We start from the raw sequence: 16,992 nt of genomic DNA on the forward strand, positions 1-16,992 counted from the left end.
TGATGTCACAGTACAGGGATAATACACACAGTGATGTCACAGTACAGGGATAATACACACAGTGACGTCACAGTACAGTATCTCTGAGGACGCAAGTGACAGGGAAATATATTTCGCGTTTCTGTAATGACGTAGGGAAGTAATGACACCATATGCGGTACCGCAGTGCTGTATACGCGACCATATCATGGTATGGTTTCTGGCACTATAAGAATACGAATACAGAGAGTGAGCGCGGGGAGCTGTGCGCATGCGCGGTCAGTTCCTGTAGTCACGTGGGTGTCATGGCGGCTTCCTACTCCCTATCCCGGTGTGTGGTGTCTCCTGCAGGAAAGCACACGGCGTCTGTCATCTTCCTGCACGGATCAGGTGCTGCCTCATACCCCGTATCTGTACCTTCCTCTCCGGTGCCCTGTTAGAGACTATTGTCGGCGGTGCTGGTTCTTGTAGTTCTACAGCTGGTGGTATTCCTGGGCTGGTATTTCTATGTATATAGATATAGTATTATAAACTGTAAGAAAACTGACATAAGCCACGCCCTGAAATCACCTGGCCACGCCCTCTAGCCCAACAGGTTTTCTGGACATGCTGGGAGTTGTAGTTTTGTATAGCTGTAGAGCCCACTGTACATATATTCAACTCCCGCACAGTGTTTCCTAACCAGTGTGCCTCCAGCTGTTGCAAAACTACAACTCCCAGCATGCCCAGACAGCCGTTGGCTGTCTGGGCATGCTGGGAGTTGCAGTTTTGAAACAGCTGGAGGCACACTGGTTGGGAAACACTGCTCTAGTAAGTTGGGGAAACTTTCTGTAACATTTAACTAAGAACATGTTCACATTTATTAATGATGTCTCATCACTGCACCTGGTCATCTATTTAGGTTACTAGTGATGGGGATTTCAGCCGAGGGAACTGATGAGACTCGTAAGTGAATTCGGTTCGGTTCACACTATGTGCAGATTTGATGCATTTTCTTAGTTATTTGTTTAGAAAAATATTGCAGTGAGGAGAAAGTGGTGTGAACTGAAATCACAATGGAGGCTTTTTATTTTTTATGAGGAATGTGAAGTTTTTACAGGAATTGTGGAAAATCAACAGTATACAGATAGAGCTGGAGGGGAGGTGAATAACTGCTATATATTCTGAGTATGTGGAGGTAGCAGTATACAGATAGAGCTGGAGGGGAGGTGAATAACTGCTATATATTCTGATTAGGTGGAGATAGCAGTATACAGAGAGCTGGAGGGGAGGGGAATTACTGATATATATATACTGATTCGGTGGAGAGAGAAACAGCAGTATACAGATAGAGCTGCAGGGGAGGTGAATATATATATATATATATATATATATATATATATATATATATATAATCCCATAGAGAGCAACAGTATACAGAGAGCTGGGAGGGAGTTGTATCACTACTATATCTCCTGACCCAATAGAGATAGCAGCAGTAGTATACAGGTAGGGTAGGTGTCTAACTATATATATCCTGATCCCATAGAGATAGCAGCAGCGGTATACAGATAGAGCTGGGGGAAGGGGTGTATAACTACTATAGTATATATCCTGATCCTATAGAGACAGCAGCAGTATACAGATAGAGCTGGAGGTGAGATATATAACTTCTATATACCTTCATACCAGAAAGATAGCAGCAGCAGTATACAGATAGAGCTGGAGGTGAGATATATAACTACTATATACCTTCATACCAGAAAGATAGAAGCAGCAGTATACAGATAGAGCTTTAGGAGAGGTGTATAACTACTATATATCCTGATCCCATAGAGATAGCAGTAGTATACAGATAGAGCTGGAGGGGAGGGGTATAACTACTATAAATATCCTGATCCCATAGAGATAGCAGCAGTATACAGATAATAGTAACCGAGCACAGAGGGAGGATCCCTTTCCCTGGTAATAACAATGCTAGATCATCTTTGTGTTCTTCCTCCTGGACATGTATGTATAATCAACCACTGGCCGTTACTGTTCTGCTTCTCAATAGGCAGGAAAAGTGACCTATGGTTTAAATAAAGTTTACTATCTATATTGGTGATTCCAAATAGAGATGAGCGAACTTACAGTAAATTCGATTTGTCACGAACTTCTCGGCTCGGCAGTTGATGACTTTTCCTGCATAAATTAGTTCAGCTTTCAGGTGCTCCGGTGGGCTGGAAAAGGTGGATACAGTCCTAGGAGACTCTTTCCTAGGACTGTATCCACCTTTTCCAGCCCACCGGAGCACCTGAAAGCTGAACTAATTTATGCAGGATAAGTCATCAACTGCCGAGCCGAGAAGTTTGTGACGAATCGAATTTACTGTAAGTTCGCTCATCTCTAATTCCAAACCATTGTGCTTACAGCTGTTGCAAAAATACATACACCCAGTATGCCTGGACAACCTTTGGCCTTTGGCTGTCGTGAATGGTGGAATTTGTAGTTTTCCAACAGCTGGAGGCACATTGGTTAGAAAAAGCTGATCTGCATTATAAAACCATTCCGAAATATTGCAGTTCTCTCTTTGGCCACTAGGGCTAATATCAAGGGGACATTTCCTATTCTGCACAGATCCCTTCCCAGCAGTCCCCTCACAGGCACCATCACAGTGATAGGAGGCACCAGTGTATAGATTAGGGCTGCAACCAACAATTATCATTATCGATTTGTTGCCAAATATTTTTGATTAATCAGAATAAAGAAAACGGGAATAGTGGAACAGGAAATAATGAAAGGGGTTATCAGGCAGGAATGTTTTTTTTTTTCGCTTTAATAAACAACAATGGCCGTCTACAGTGTGTGTGTGTAGTCATGGCCGTAAATGTTGGCACCACTGAAATTTTTCTAGAAAATGAAGTATTTCTCACAGAAAAGGATTACAGTAACACATGTTTTGCTATACACATGTTTATTCCCTTTGTCTGTATTGGAACTAAACCAAAAAAGGGAGGAAAAAAAGCAAATTGGACATAATGTCACCAAACTCCAAAAATGGGCTGGACAAAATTATTGGCACCCTTAACTTAATATTTGTTTGTACACCCTTTGGAAAAAATAACTGAAATCAGTGGCTTCCTATAACCATCAATAAGCTTCTTACACCTCTCAGCCGGAATGTTGGACCACTCTTCCTTTACAAACTGCTCCAGGTCTCTCTTATTGGAAGGCGCCTTTTCCCAACAGCAATTTTAAGATCTCTCCACAGGTGTCCAATGGGATTTAGATCTGGACTCATTGCTGACACTTCAGAACTCTCCAGCGCTTTGTTGCCATCCATTTCTGGGGCTTTTTGACGTATGTTTGGGGTCATTGTCCTGCTGGAAGACCCAAGATCTCGGACGCAAACCCAGCTTTCTGATACTGGACTGTACAGTGCGACCCAAAATCCATTGGTAATCCTCAGATTTCATGATGCCTTGCACACATTCAAGGCCCCCAGTGCCAGAGGCAGCAAAACACCCCAAAACATCATTGACCTCCACCATATTTCACTGTAAGTACTGTGTTCTTTTTTTTGTAGGCCTCATTCCGTTTTCGGTAAACAGTAGAATGATGTGCTTTACCAAAAAGCTCTATCTTGGTCTCATCTGTCCACAAGACGTTTTCCCAGAAGGATTTTGGCTTACTCAAGTGCATTTTGGCAAAATGTAATCTTGCTTTTTTATGTCTCGGTGTCAGCAGTGGGGTCCTCCTGGGTCTCCTCCATAGCGTTTCATTTCATTTAAATGTCAATGAATAGTTCGCGCTGACACTGATGCTCCCTGAGCCTGCAGGACAACTTGAATATCTTTGGAACTTGTTTGGGGCTGCTTATCCACCATCCGGACTATCCTGCGTTGACACCTTTCATCAATTTTTCTCTTCCGTCTATGCCCGGGCAGATTAGCTACAGTGCCATGGGTTGCAAACATCTTGATAATGTTGCGCACTGGGGACAAAGGCAAATCTAGATCTCTGGAGATGGACTTGTAACCTTGAGATTGTTGATATTTTTTCACTATTCTGGTTCTCAAGTTCTCAGACAGTTCTCTCTCCTCTTTCTGTTGTCCATGCTTAGTGTGGCACACACAGACACACAATGCAAAGACTAAGTGAACTTCTCTCCTTTTTATCTGCTTTCAGGTGTGATTTTTATATTGCCCACACTATTACTTGCCCCAGGTGAGTATAAAGGAGCATCACATGCCTGAAACAAACTTATTTATCCACAATTTTGGGTGCCAATAATTTTGTCCAGACCATTTTTGGAGTTGTAGTTTTGCAACAGCTGGAACCACCCTGGTTGGGAAACACTGCTCTGCGTATTGACCATCAAGCATTGCACTGTAGTTCAGGGAGAGTATCACAGTCAGGGACTTTTCAAATACCTGAAGGGTAAATGGGGGGGGGGGGGGGGAAGGGGGACAGATCCTAAAGAGTTAACCTAGGAGGCGAATCCCCGTTGAAGTAGAGAAATCTCAGATCTCGGCCATCCATCCTGCACCAGGACACTACAGGGAGGATACCGAATGGAGCTTCATGCAGGTGTCAAGGCTTCTAGTGTCAGGCGGCGCTCCCTGATGGTGATGGCGCCTGCTTCCATACTGCCCTCCAGGACACTGTCTTGATGCTACAGGTAGGCAGGCCACACCCCCAACGACCAAAGCCTTAACCCCTAACTAATTGTTCACAACAATTTCCATTATAGATTTTAGTCTGATCATATTGATTAATCATTGCATCCCTAATATAGACACTCTTCACACTAGATAATGTTCACAGCTCAGCCTCCCTCTCCATTAAAGGGGTATTTCAGGAAAAAACTTTATTTATTTATTTATTTATTTATTTTTTTAATATCAACTGGCTCCAGAAAGTGGGTCCAACGTCTGAGCTGCCAGATCCGGGAAGGCCATTGAGCCGAAAAACGGGGACTTTACCGTCCATCTTCCCCCTATTGTTGTCACATCTTTGATACTTCTATCGGGCAGCCATCACATAAAAAGGAAAGCGCTACTGTACTTACCATGATGGACCGATTTTAGGTCTAGGAGTGCATTGATTTCTAACTGGGAGTCCTGGTCTTGAAGTAAACTTGAATCTCACTGGATGGACTAATATTCTTTGGTCTACTAGAGTGCATCAACCTCTAAATGTGCATTCAGATTATGAATTAAACTGGTCCTTGGAGGTCATTTAAATCGTATCAATACAGCCCTGTCTAAACAATGCTGGGACTACCTCACTACTCTTGATGTGCCATTGTGTGGCTAATACAGAGTTATATCCACCTTATGTTGGCCGTATTCTGGATTGGGCCAGCTTCATATTTATAACAAAAGGGATTCATCATTCCACATATATTATATATATTGAACGGACGTCCAACTGTTAGCACAATCAGTTTTAACTTACTCAACTGTGCTTTATCTTTATCTCTATTATTATTTGATTTTACTTCACCACGGTACATCATCGGCAATACTTTATATATTTATATGTACTTTTTCTCCTCCATTCCCTGATGAACCCTAGTTATCTGCTAAGGGAGAAACGCGTTGGAAAGGGAGCACGAGATGCCATATTAAATTTATTTCATTCATGTTGTATTTCTGATGGAATATTGATACCATCCTAACCCTGTCCACACTTATTGTTTAGTGAGGGCAAGGGTTTAGACTAGGTAGGGTTCTCTAAGGAGTAGGGGCTCGCCTGTATCCTTTAACCCTTCCCTACCTGATCTGTGATCTGTGCTTTTTATCGGATCAAGAGACACAATGCTGTACTATCAGTGAAATTTATGTCTTTATGTGTTTATGTTCTAATAAAGATTCATTTTTTTATCATCTAGGCCTAATTAATGATTTCGATAGTATTAGCTCCAGAAAGTTAAACAGATTTTGTAAATTACTTCTATTAAAAAAATCTTAATCTTTCCAATAATTATCAGCTGCTGAAGTGGAGTTGTTCTCTTCTGTCTGACAACAGTGCTCTCTGCTGACATCTCTGCTTGTCTCGGGAACTGCACAGAGTAGAATAGGTTTGCTATGGGGATTTGCTTCTACTCTGGAGAGTTCCCGAGACAGGTGTCAGCAGAGAGCACTTAGACAGAAAAGAACAACTTAACTTCAGCAGCTCATAAGTACTGAAAGGATTAAGATTTTTATTTTATATATATAAATTAATTTACAAATCTGTTTAACTTTCTGGAGCCAGTTGAGATATATATAATATCATATCATTTCATGGATAAGGTCGACCTCAACACAGGTAACAGAGTATGCTCAGAATCCTTTCCCATACATGTCCGACTCCTTTTACTCCAGATGATCTGTTCCATAGTAAGTGAATGGAGCGGTGGTTGAGCATGGGTGCTACTACCGATATAATCACTAGTTTATTCTCCTGATCTATAGGGGTCCCACTGATCTATAGGGGTCCCACTGATCAGATACTTATCAGCTATATCATGATCATGTGATTACCCCTTTAGGTCAGCAGATATAAGGGGAGATTTATGAAAAGTTGTCCAGTTGCCCATAGCAACCAATCAGATCGCTTCTTTCATTTTTAACAAGGCCTCAAAATGAAAGCAGTGAACTGATTGGTTGCTATGGGCAACTGGGCAGCTTTCCTTTGCACAGTTTTTTTTAATCTCCCCCATAGACCTGTAAATGCCCCATCCATAGTACTGTGCGCAGTAATAAATCCAGGGGCCTAATATGACCATAAGTCAGTGGTCACTGTGATAATTCCGTTCCGGACATTTTTTTGTTTTTTTTCCACATGTCCTGTTTCGCGCTGTTAGTCGCCCTGTAAACCAGAATTACCATGCGGTGCAGTCATGCATTGTAAGGACTTGTTAGGCTCTTTGTGCCGACGATCAGAATGTACAGTAATTCCAATGTTAAGGAGCGCGGCGCCACTAATGGGCATGAGGTCATCGGCTGCCATTACCAGAAGATGTGAGTCACCGGCCGCGGCTCCAGTCGCCTTCACGTCAGGAGCCTGTATTCTTTTTAATAATAAAAGCTTTTCGGACTGGGCACCGTTTTACATCTGTGGTGGAACTTTCTGACCCTTGCTAAATCTGGTATAGAACAATCAAAGGCAACAGTGTGACTAAGCCGACACGATGCAGCAGAGCTGAGCGGAATGGTCAGGGCTTTACCCAATGTGCTCGTTAAAGGGGTTATCTCTTTTTATAGAGATAGAGAGATAGATATAAAAATTAACTAGCTCCATAAAAGTTAAACAGATTTGTAAATTACTTCTATTAAAAAATCTTAATCCTTTTATTACTTATGAGCTGCTGAAGTTGAGTTGTTCGTTTTCTGTTTACGTGCTCTCTGATGACACCTGTCTCAGAAACTGTCCAGAGTAGAAGCAAATCCCCATAGCAAACCTCTTATGCTCTGTGCAATTCCCGAGACAAGCAGAGATGTCGGCGGTATGTTATCAGCCCCCCTAAAGAATCTATACATACCATTACATAACTGTTTTAGAAATGACTCCAGGTCCCCTTTAAATTACAGAGCGGGGTCACCAAGCAGAGGTGCATAGTGCATAAAACTCACCAGCGCTCTTCTGGTATTAAAGGAGAACTCCAGGATAGAAACTTTTTTTTTTTCCAGACTTCCCCTGGCTGCTGGCAGCAAATAAAACAAACACTCCCCCCGGTGACTCCGGTATACCGCTCCGGCCGCCACAGGGATCCTCTTCCTGTTTGCCAGCAGTCGATCCGTCACACTGCTGCTCAGCTCATCTCCAGCTACAGTAATGTCCCACCTCTGCCGGTGATTGGCTGAGCGGCCGTGTGACTTATTTGGCCCAACACCAGGAATAAGACCGGGGCCAAATATGTAACACTGCCACTCAGCCTATCGCTGGCCACGGTGTTTTTTGGCTGGCGATTAGCTGAGCAGCAGTGTGACAGCTCGACTACTGGCAACCGGATCACTGTGGAGGCTGGAGCGGGATTCCGGAGGCATCGGGTGAGTGGCGGTAAGTACTGTTCATTTTTATTTATTTAATTTATTTTTTTATTTTATTAATGCCAACAGCCTGGGGAAGTTTAAAAAAAACCTTTTGTATCTCAGAGTTCTCCTTTAAAGGGTTAATCCACTGGTAAACTTTTTTGTTTTTTAAATCAGATGCCAGAAAGTTAAACAGATTTGTAAATCACTTCTATTTAAAAGTCTAAATCCTTCTAGTACTTATCAGCTGCTGTATACTACAGAGAAAGTTCTTTTCTTTTTTAATTTCTTTTCTGTCTGACCACAGTGCTCTCATGTCAGGAACTGTCCAGAGCAGGAGAGGTTTTCTATGGGGATTTGCTTCTGCTCTGGACAGTTCCTGACATGGACAGAGGTGTCAGCAAAGAGCACTGTGGTCAGACAGAAAAGTATAGTAGTATACAGCAGCTGATAAGTACTGGAAGGATTAAGATTTTTTAATAGAAGTAATTTACAAATCTGTTTAACTTTCTGGCACCAGTTGATATAAAATAAACCATTTTCAACAGAGTACCCCTTTAAAGTCGATTGAATCAGCTGTTGGCAGGCATACACAATGTAGTGAAGAACACTATAAAAGCTCCGTGCGCGCTCAGTATAAAAATATCCTGACCATGCACTGCTGAGGCTTTCTCTGTTGCTGATGAGAGTTTTTCGAGTGAGTCTCTCGGGAGCCTCGTGATCCAAGAGGCAGACTGGGAGTCTCCAGCGTGCACAGCATGCTCCCTCTTGTTCTAAACCACCACAAGAAAGGCGATGGGTGCACTTCAGGAGACAAGTGTTGGGAGGAAACATGGCATGACGTAACGGTAAAAAAGATTAGCTGAGTCTGTGCCTCGAGCCTGAGGAACAACAGAAGCCTTAAGGCTGTGGACAGCTTTGATCTCATTTATTTATTTATTTTTTAATTATATTTCATCTACTTTTATAAACCAAACAGATTTACCATTACTTTTTATTAAAGATTTCTGCAGCTTGCAGGTACACTACAGTACAAGCTGCTGGATGCCGTCCTGTTATCAGAATGTCTAGGGATGTGTCCCGATACTGGTATCTATTGACACCAATACCAGACATTTGCGCAAGTACTTGTACTCGCGCAAATGTTCCCGATACCCATCCTGATACCTACAAACCAAAAGAAATGTCTCTCCCCTTACCTGCTCTTCCCGCTTTGAGGCCTCGTTATTGTTCACTCTGTTATCCGGAGTGGTGCAGGATCTGTCACTCGATTTCTATCCAAAAAGGAGAGAATTCTCTACTAGTAGGGGGATTTCCTACATACTTATCGGATGTTTCAACCTAATAAGAGGATTCCCTACTTACCTATCATCCAGGAGCTTCTACCTAAAAAGCGTAGGATTCCCTACTTGCCCATCTTCTGGGGGCTTCTACCAAATAGGGAGAATTCTATGCCTACCTTCCTACTGGGGGCTTCTACCTAATGAATAGGGGGGGGGGGGTTGGGTTCATTTCCTACCTAACTACTAGAGGCATTTCTTTATTATGAGTGTCAGTGAGGGCCTCATGTTAGACTTTCGCCTAAAGCTTTGAGCCACCTCCACTGTAGCATGACAAAAAAAAAAAAAAAGTATCGGTAATTGGTATCAGTGAGTACTTGGGGAAAAAAGTATCAGTACTCGCTCTTAACAAGAAATGGGACCAGGATATCCTTAATTCTTCCTAATGGATCTATCATGGCTCAGCCTGGAGCTACTTTCCTTTCCTGAAAGATATTCTGAACCGAACCTAGAAAAAAATTACCTTAACATATAGGAGATATTCCGTTTAGAAAGTTTCTTTGCTGTCATCCCAGGGCTGCCTCCATATAAAACAACAAACTGGACTCACCTGCCATCGCTTTCTCAATGCCCCGGTATCACTGCTCTAGTCCTCCGGTGTTATCTTCTCCCTGCTTGCTCAGTTAATTGCCGGCCACAGCATTGTGTGATGAATTGAGCCCCGACACCATGAAGGCCAGTGCAGGTGGACAATGCATCACACTGCTGCTTAACCTATTGCCGGGCTAGGTGGGACATCATTGCGGCTGGCGATTATCTGAGCAGCATTGTGACAGTTTGACCATTGGCAACCAGGTAGAAGATGGCATCAGAGGACTGGAGCGGCGGAAGGTGAGACTGCTTTGTTGTTTTACATGCTGGCAACCCAGGGATGATGGCACAGAAACTTTCAAAACAAGACTACTCCTTTTAACTAGAAATCAACTCTGAAAAATCTTTTCAGGAGAGGAGAGAGGGGCTACATCTTGGGCATCGAGCAGCTTACATTGTATGGTATGTATATGCAAGCTGCAGAAACCAAATTAGCAACAATCTCTCAAATCGATCACATTTCTGTGGTCCTAGTTTGTTGTGACTGGATGTATTTAGCCCCCATGTTGCAAAACTACAACTCCCATCTGCTGGCCATGTCTTCCAAAAAATATAATAAAAAATATAATCTATTAGTTATTCACTTTTTTTTTGGGATTAGCCTATTGCAGATTTTAAGGCAGCTAAGGTCATGGGTCTAGAAATTGTGGGCAAAACTGAGTCTTATTATATAAACTTATTTTTTTAGTTGTTAGTTTTGAGAATTTGTCATTTTCCTTGGTGATTATGTAAAGACCTCTCAATTCCCCCATAATCCCCTTGTGTATATATATAACATGATCTGCTGTAACTTCCCAGAACACAGATCGGACCTGATCATTTGCTAATCCCTTAAACTAGAAACACTCCTCTCATTTGTTTTATTTAGGCTTCTCTTCTGAGTATTGTTTGCAGCACGTTCCTCTATTCACTATTGGCCCTGAGCTGGCAGTAATATCTATACTTGTGTTGGTTTTTATGGTCTGTTTTTTATTTTTGTATTTTTTTTGCGACCTCTAGCAATGGTTTTGGAATATGACTAAAATCACAATAAACTGAAGTTCAATTTGCTGATGACCTTTTTATGGTGCAAGCGCAGCCTGTGCAGAACTATTAGGCTATGTTTATACGTCCGAAATGTCCACACAGAAAATCTCTGGACATTCTGGAGACTGCGGTCACCGGCATAACATGCTGGCGCTAAGACCGATCGGGAACGTGCCTTCTTATAGATGGCTATGCGTTCCGTGCGGAGTCCGCAGAAAGAATTGACAGATTCATTCTTTCTACGGACACGGAAAACGGAATTTCTGTGCCAGAAACATCTGGCATGGAAATTCAGGACATGTGCACGGTGCAGCAGAACCCCATTGAATACAACGGGACTCTGCTGCTCCAGAATCTTCGTATTCTGCTCGAAAATTTCAGGTGTGTGAACACGGCTTTACATTTTGAAGACAACCCATGACCTTTGCTGACCAGTCTGTCTTAGTAAAAACTTGTATTTCCCAGGAAATTCGAATTCTAGAACATTTTTTACGTATAACTCTGTGTTGTGACGTTCCTCTGTTATTCCTCCCGGAAATGTAATGCAAGTAGGCACATCATTTTTTCCAGTAAGGGGGCGTGTCCCTGGCACTGTCAGCTTTGATTGGATAGTCTCAGACAAACTAGAGACACATCTCCGACTGGTAACACCCAGTTGGCTATCTAGTCATACATTTCATGGGAAATACTAGTATTTACTAAATGAGACAGATCTGGAGGGGCTTTAGGTTCTTAACATCTAAACTACCCATGGCGTACATGTACAGCATGGCCACCTGATACTTAACACCCAATGCCGTACATGTATGTCGCTCGCTTCATTGCACGTGAGTGAAGGCTTCTATCAACAGCCGTGCACTCACAGCTAATGGCGGACAGCGGCTGTCACGCATATGCCTACCATTAACTTCTTAAAGGGATACTCCACCCCTAGACATGTTATCCCCTATACCAGGCATAGGCCTCCTTTGGCACTGCTGATGGTTTAAATTACATTTCCCATGATGCTTTTGCAGCATTTTGGCTGTAAGAGCATCCTGGGAGACGTAGTCCAAAACATCTGCAGTGCTGAAGGTTACCTATGCCTGCCCTATACTACGTATGGGACCCGTAGTCTTGAGTGCCGAGGGGGGGGTGCAGCCTTAGCCAATCATAGCTCATCACACACTGAACTGCTCTGGGCTGTGTGTAGCAGAGAGGGGGAGGTAGTTCTCCCCTGTATGGCTTCAGATGATGCCACGCCTGCTGGGGAACGCCCCTTCCCAGTCCGTGAACCAGACTGAGCAGAAAATGCAGAGCAATATCAAGGTAGAAAACTAAAAAAATTATAAAAATAAAGGCAGGGGGTGGTTTATCATGATGGGGGCCGTGACCTGGGAGGATTATAACATTTAACAAGATCATCACAGGTACTCTTTAAGTGATCCATAGCAATTATGGCAAGTAAAAGCCGAAATAACGAGTCAGGGTAACTGATTGGAACCCCTGCAACATATTTTCAGGGGTCCGATCAGTTTCCATGCCAGCCAGAGTCCCTGTGATCTTCTAACAGAGGTTATTAGCAGAGCGACGATCACAATGATATGCAATAGATAGAGCATTATTCAGTATTAGCAATTTAATAACTGTCCCCCTATGGGGATTTAAAACGTGTGTTTATAAAAAAAAAAAAAAGAAAAAAAAAAAAAAAAAAAAAAAGAAAAAAAAGCCCCTCCCCTGTACAAATCAAATCACAATAATTTTTTTTTTTTTTTTAATAAACTGGAAAAATATGGTATTGCTGTGTGCAGACTTGTTGTTATATATTAAAATTATTGATACTGTACTGCGAGAGGGGATACATAATTTTCTTTCACTGCATATCTCCGAACGCTGGAGCTGGCGCCGGGAGCTCGTAATGTCATAGCCCCGCCCCTCATGACGTCACACCCCACCCCCTCAATGCAAGTCTATAGGAGGGGGCGTGACAGCTGTCACGCCCCCTCCTATAGACTTGCATTGAGGGGGCGGGGCTATGATACGAGCTCCCGGCTTCAGCGTTCAGAACAGCGGAGTACCCCTTTAACGCTAGACCAATGTACCTGACATCAGCAAAACCTACGGACGCCAGGCATTTACATGAACCGTCATGAGAGCAAATATTACAAGCATCTGTAATTCAAACATATCACACAGTTAGTGTTTCCTGTGTGGTAACAAAGGGGCTAAAATAAATTTAAAAAAAATTAAACTTTCATTATTCATAAATTTTAGTTATAAAGTGGATCTCTGCCCCCAAGTGATGAAACTCATGAATATTCCCTGTCCTTTATAGGTGACTCAGGACCAGGAATTAAATCATGGATCCGGGAACTCTTGAAGAAGGATTTAGCGTTTAGCCATATAAAGGTCATATTTCCTACAGCTCCGGCCCGGTGAGTTTTTCTTTTTTTTTTTTTGTATTTCTATTGGTACAACGGGATTGTCCAGTGAAAGAAACAATCTGTGTATGGTGTCAAAAAGTATAATAAATAAACTTTCTTCTATATTGTTATTAGCCATAGTGCAGATATCTCTCCATATCAGCTCTGCCCTCTTCTTTTGTAACTGTAACATCATTTCACACTCAGAGCTCCCATCTCTACCCCCCCCTCCTTTCTGCTCAGGATATGACCATTCATGTAAAGAGGGGGAGCTCATACTACTGCTCATTAGTATTTATCCCCTTAAGGATGCAGGGTTTTTCCGTTTTTGCAACTTTGTTATTTTCCTCATCACCTTTTAAAATCATTACGCTTTCAATTTTGCACCTACAGACCCATATGAGGACTTATTTTTTGCGCCACCAATTGTACTTTTTAATGACCTCAATCATTTCACCACAAAATGTTAAAAAAGTGTACAAAATTGAAAAAAAAAGACATTTTGTAATTTTTGGGTACTTCCAATTCTATGCAGTGCACATTCTGGTAAAAATGACACCATATCTTCTGTAGATCCATACGGTTACAAGGATACCTAATTTATATAGGTTTTATTTTACAAAATAAATTATAACGACATGCACCAAAATTAGTATGTGTAAAATTGTCATCTTCTGACCCCTATAACTTTTTTTATTTTACTTTATACAGGGATATAGGAGGGCTCATTTTTTTGCGCCGTGATCTGAACTTTTTATCGGTACAATTTTGGTTTTGATGGGACTTTTTGATCGCTTTGTATAAATTATTATAATATTTTTTAAATTTTTTTTTTAATGATCAGCATAATCGGTGCGCTGCTGCTCCAGCCTGGATCTCAGTATGGAACAGCAGAGCGACGATCGGACGCGGGAGACGAGGTAAAGAAGCCTCCCGTTGTCCTCTCAGCTGTTCGAGACGCAGCGATTTCACCGCGGCGGTCCCGAACAGCCCACTGAGCTAACCGGCAATGCTTTTCTCACGTTTTTAGATGCCGCAGTCAACTTTGATTGTGGCGTCTAAAGGGTTAATACCGGACATCAGCCCAGTCGGCGTATTAACCACGGGACCTGGCTGCTGATAGCAACCGGGACCTGCCGGGTATGAAGCGCGCTCAGCTCCTGAGTGCAATTCTCATAACAGGAGCCTGTCACTAGCGTAAATAAACGCTCGTGGTCGTTAAAGGGTTAAGGCAGCAGGAAGCCTTTCTCAGTTTCAGTCACAACAGGCTGTCTGCTGTCTTATCTGAGAGGGGCTTCCTGCTGTCTTAAAAAAAAAAAAATCTAATGAGCAGTAGTATGAGCTCCCCCTCTTCACATCACTGGCCTCATACTGAGCAGACAAGTAGTAGTTTACAAATCAGTTTTTTTTTAACTTTCTGGAGCCAGTTGAGATATATATATATAATTTCCAAGGAATACCCCTTTTAACTCTTCCTGATCTCTATGGTCAGGAGTGACCGTGAGATTATTACTGGGTTTACAAAAATAGCCAAGCTGTTCCATCCACTCAGGCTAAAAAAGACCTCTGTTCTCAGGATTGGTGGCGGTCCCAAAAAATATACCCCTACTGATTTAGAGGAGTATCACCTGATCGCAGTGGTCCCGCCCTGTGTCCCCCTATGATCTTCATGCAGCACCCGACATTCTGTGACAGGTGCTGCTCCTCCCGTAGACATGAATGAGGGGGCATCGCATGGCATCACGTCTCTGTTCCGGAAAGCCAGCATTTCAAGATTGGAGCAGCACCCGGCACACAATTCCAGGTGCTGCACGGATATTGCGGGGGGGTCCCAGCGGCGGGACCCCCGCAATCAGAAATTTTATCCCTTATCCTTTTGGATAGGGGATAAGATGTCTAAGGGCGGAATAGACCTTTAAAGTGCAAGCGTTGGTCACCTGCTGGATCTACAGAGACCAGTGCAGAGAGACGCAGCTTGTACTGGGTGGTACAGTTGCCAAGGAGACCGTACCACTCTCGGCATAGTTCCATGCACAAACCCTTTTCTGACAAACCATACGGAACTTCGCTGAGCGTGATAGGGTTGCCTCGGCAACTGTATCGCCCAGCATGGCCTGTCTCTCCCTACTCTCGGCCTAAAATTACAGACTTGCACTTTAAGATAACCCCTTATAAGGGCCAAACATGAGTTCTCAGTTCCAGATATACAGTGGTCCCTCAAGTTACAATATTAATTGGTACCAGGATGACCATTGTATGTTGAGACCATTGTATGTTGAGACCATAACTCTATGGAAACCTGGTAATCGATTCTGAAGCCCCAAAATGTCATCCAAAAATAAGTAGATAACTAATATAGATAAAGCAAGTCCTTCCATATAAAAGTAATAACGATCTGCTGGGAGCTGTAATCACTGTCTATGTAGAGGACAGGAGCTTCTTCAGGATCCTGTACAGTACACACAATGGTGGAGATTTTTAACATGGCCTCTTTAAAATAAAAGAAGCAATCTGGTTGCTATGGGCAACTGGGCAACTTTTCCTCTGGACAGGTTTTGATAAATCTCCCCCAATGTCCTAAAAAAGTAACATGGATAACTAATATAGATAAATCAAGTCCTTATATATAAAAGTAATAAAGATCTGCTGGAGCTGTAATCACTGTCTATGTAGAGGACAGGAGCTTCTTCAGGGTCCTGTACAGTACACACAGTGTCCTAAAAAAGTAACATGGAGCCGTCTTTGTCTGGTGTCCAAAGGAGCAGCTAACCCTGGTACAGGTAAAGAGTACACAACATGTAATACCTCCCTGTACTGTAGGGGGCACTACCAGACATCAGTCAGTGCATACGCTTCAGTAATACAGGGATTTTACCAGTGAATGCCCATTCTGATTGGTCAGTTCTTCCAGCCGTTGACACATTCCACAGATCTGGACTGTCTGTACATTGTATGTTGAGTCTGGTTTCAAGTTACAATGGTCCAGAAAAGGCCATTGTATGTTGAGGCCATTGTATGTTGAGGGATCACTGTATACTGAGGATAGGCGATCTATATCTGATGGGTGGAGTGCCGACACCCAACACCCTCACCCATCAACTGTTTGTCGTGCTGCGGCACCTGGATATACATTGTTCAGCCGGAAGCCTTGGCTGTGTAGAGGATGAGCCTGTGCTGGCCTTGTCCTGGAATAATGTTCTGTAGGGGAGATGAGGTACAATGTATCGGTGATCGTCTGTCTCCAGCACAATACACTGGTCACTTACGGACGGTGGTGCAGGCCGACCACGTGTACGAGCCTCTCAGTAGAGTGATGTAGGAGGCCTCCTGATGGATCCTGTGATGGCTGCAGAACATAAGTGGGCAAAGCTGGAAGAAGAATGCTGAATCCTCGTGATTGCTATGCGCGCCATATGATGAGTATGTAAATACGGCAAGCGGTTTCGATCAGCTGGCTAGTAATAATTTGTACAGTCAGTTATGTTGCATTTCAATCTTAGGGGTAGATAATGTTGGCGTAGGATAGGCCATTAATCATATTAACACAGAAATCCCCTTTATCATACGGCAGTGTTTCCCAGCCAGTGTGCCTCCAGCTGTTGCAAAACTACAACTCCCTGGACTAGTAGTTTTGCAACAGCTGGAGGCACCTTGTTTGGAAAACACGGTGTT

At 42.9% G+C, this 16,992-nt stretch overlaps 1 protein-coding gene across 2 annotated transcripts in view; it reads left to right on the plus strand.

The window, feature by feature from the left end:
* Nucleotides 1-215: 215 nt before the first annotated feature.
* Nucleotides 216-16,992, plus strand: part of LYPLAL1 (lysophospholipase like 1) — a 49,993-nt gene continuing 33,216 nt past the window's right edge. The window contains exons 1-2 of one of the 2 annotated variants that reach the window (XM_056568359.1): nucleotides 216-369; nucleotides 13,233-13,332. In XM_056568359.1, the coding sequence (XP_056424334.1) occupies nucleotides 285-369; nucleotides 13,233-13,332 (185 nt within the window). In that variant the 5' untranslated portion in view covers nucleotides 216-284. Of the gene's footprint in view, nucleotides 370-875; nucleotides 925-13,232; nucleotides 13,333-16,992 lie in introns of those variants that run through there. The other variant, XM_056568360.1, reaches the window with a different exon arrangement.

Source organism: Hyla sarda, chromosome 3 (assembly GCF_029499605.1).
Source record: "Hyla sarda isolate aHylSar1 chromosome 3, aHylSar1.hap1, whole genome shotgun sequence".
NCBI lineage: Eukaryota > Metazoa > Chordata > Amphibia > Anura > Hylidae > Hyla > Hyla sarda.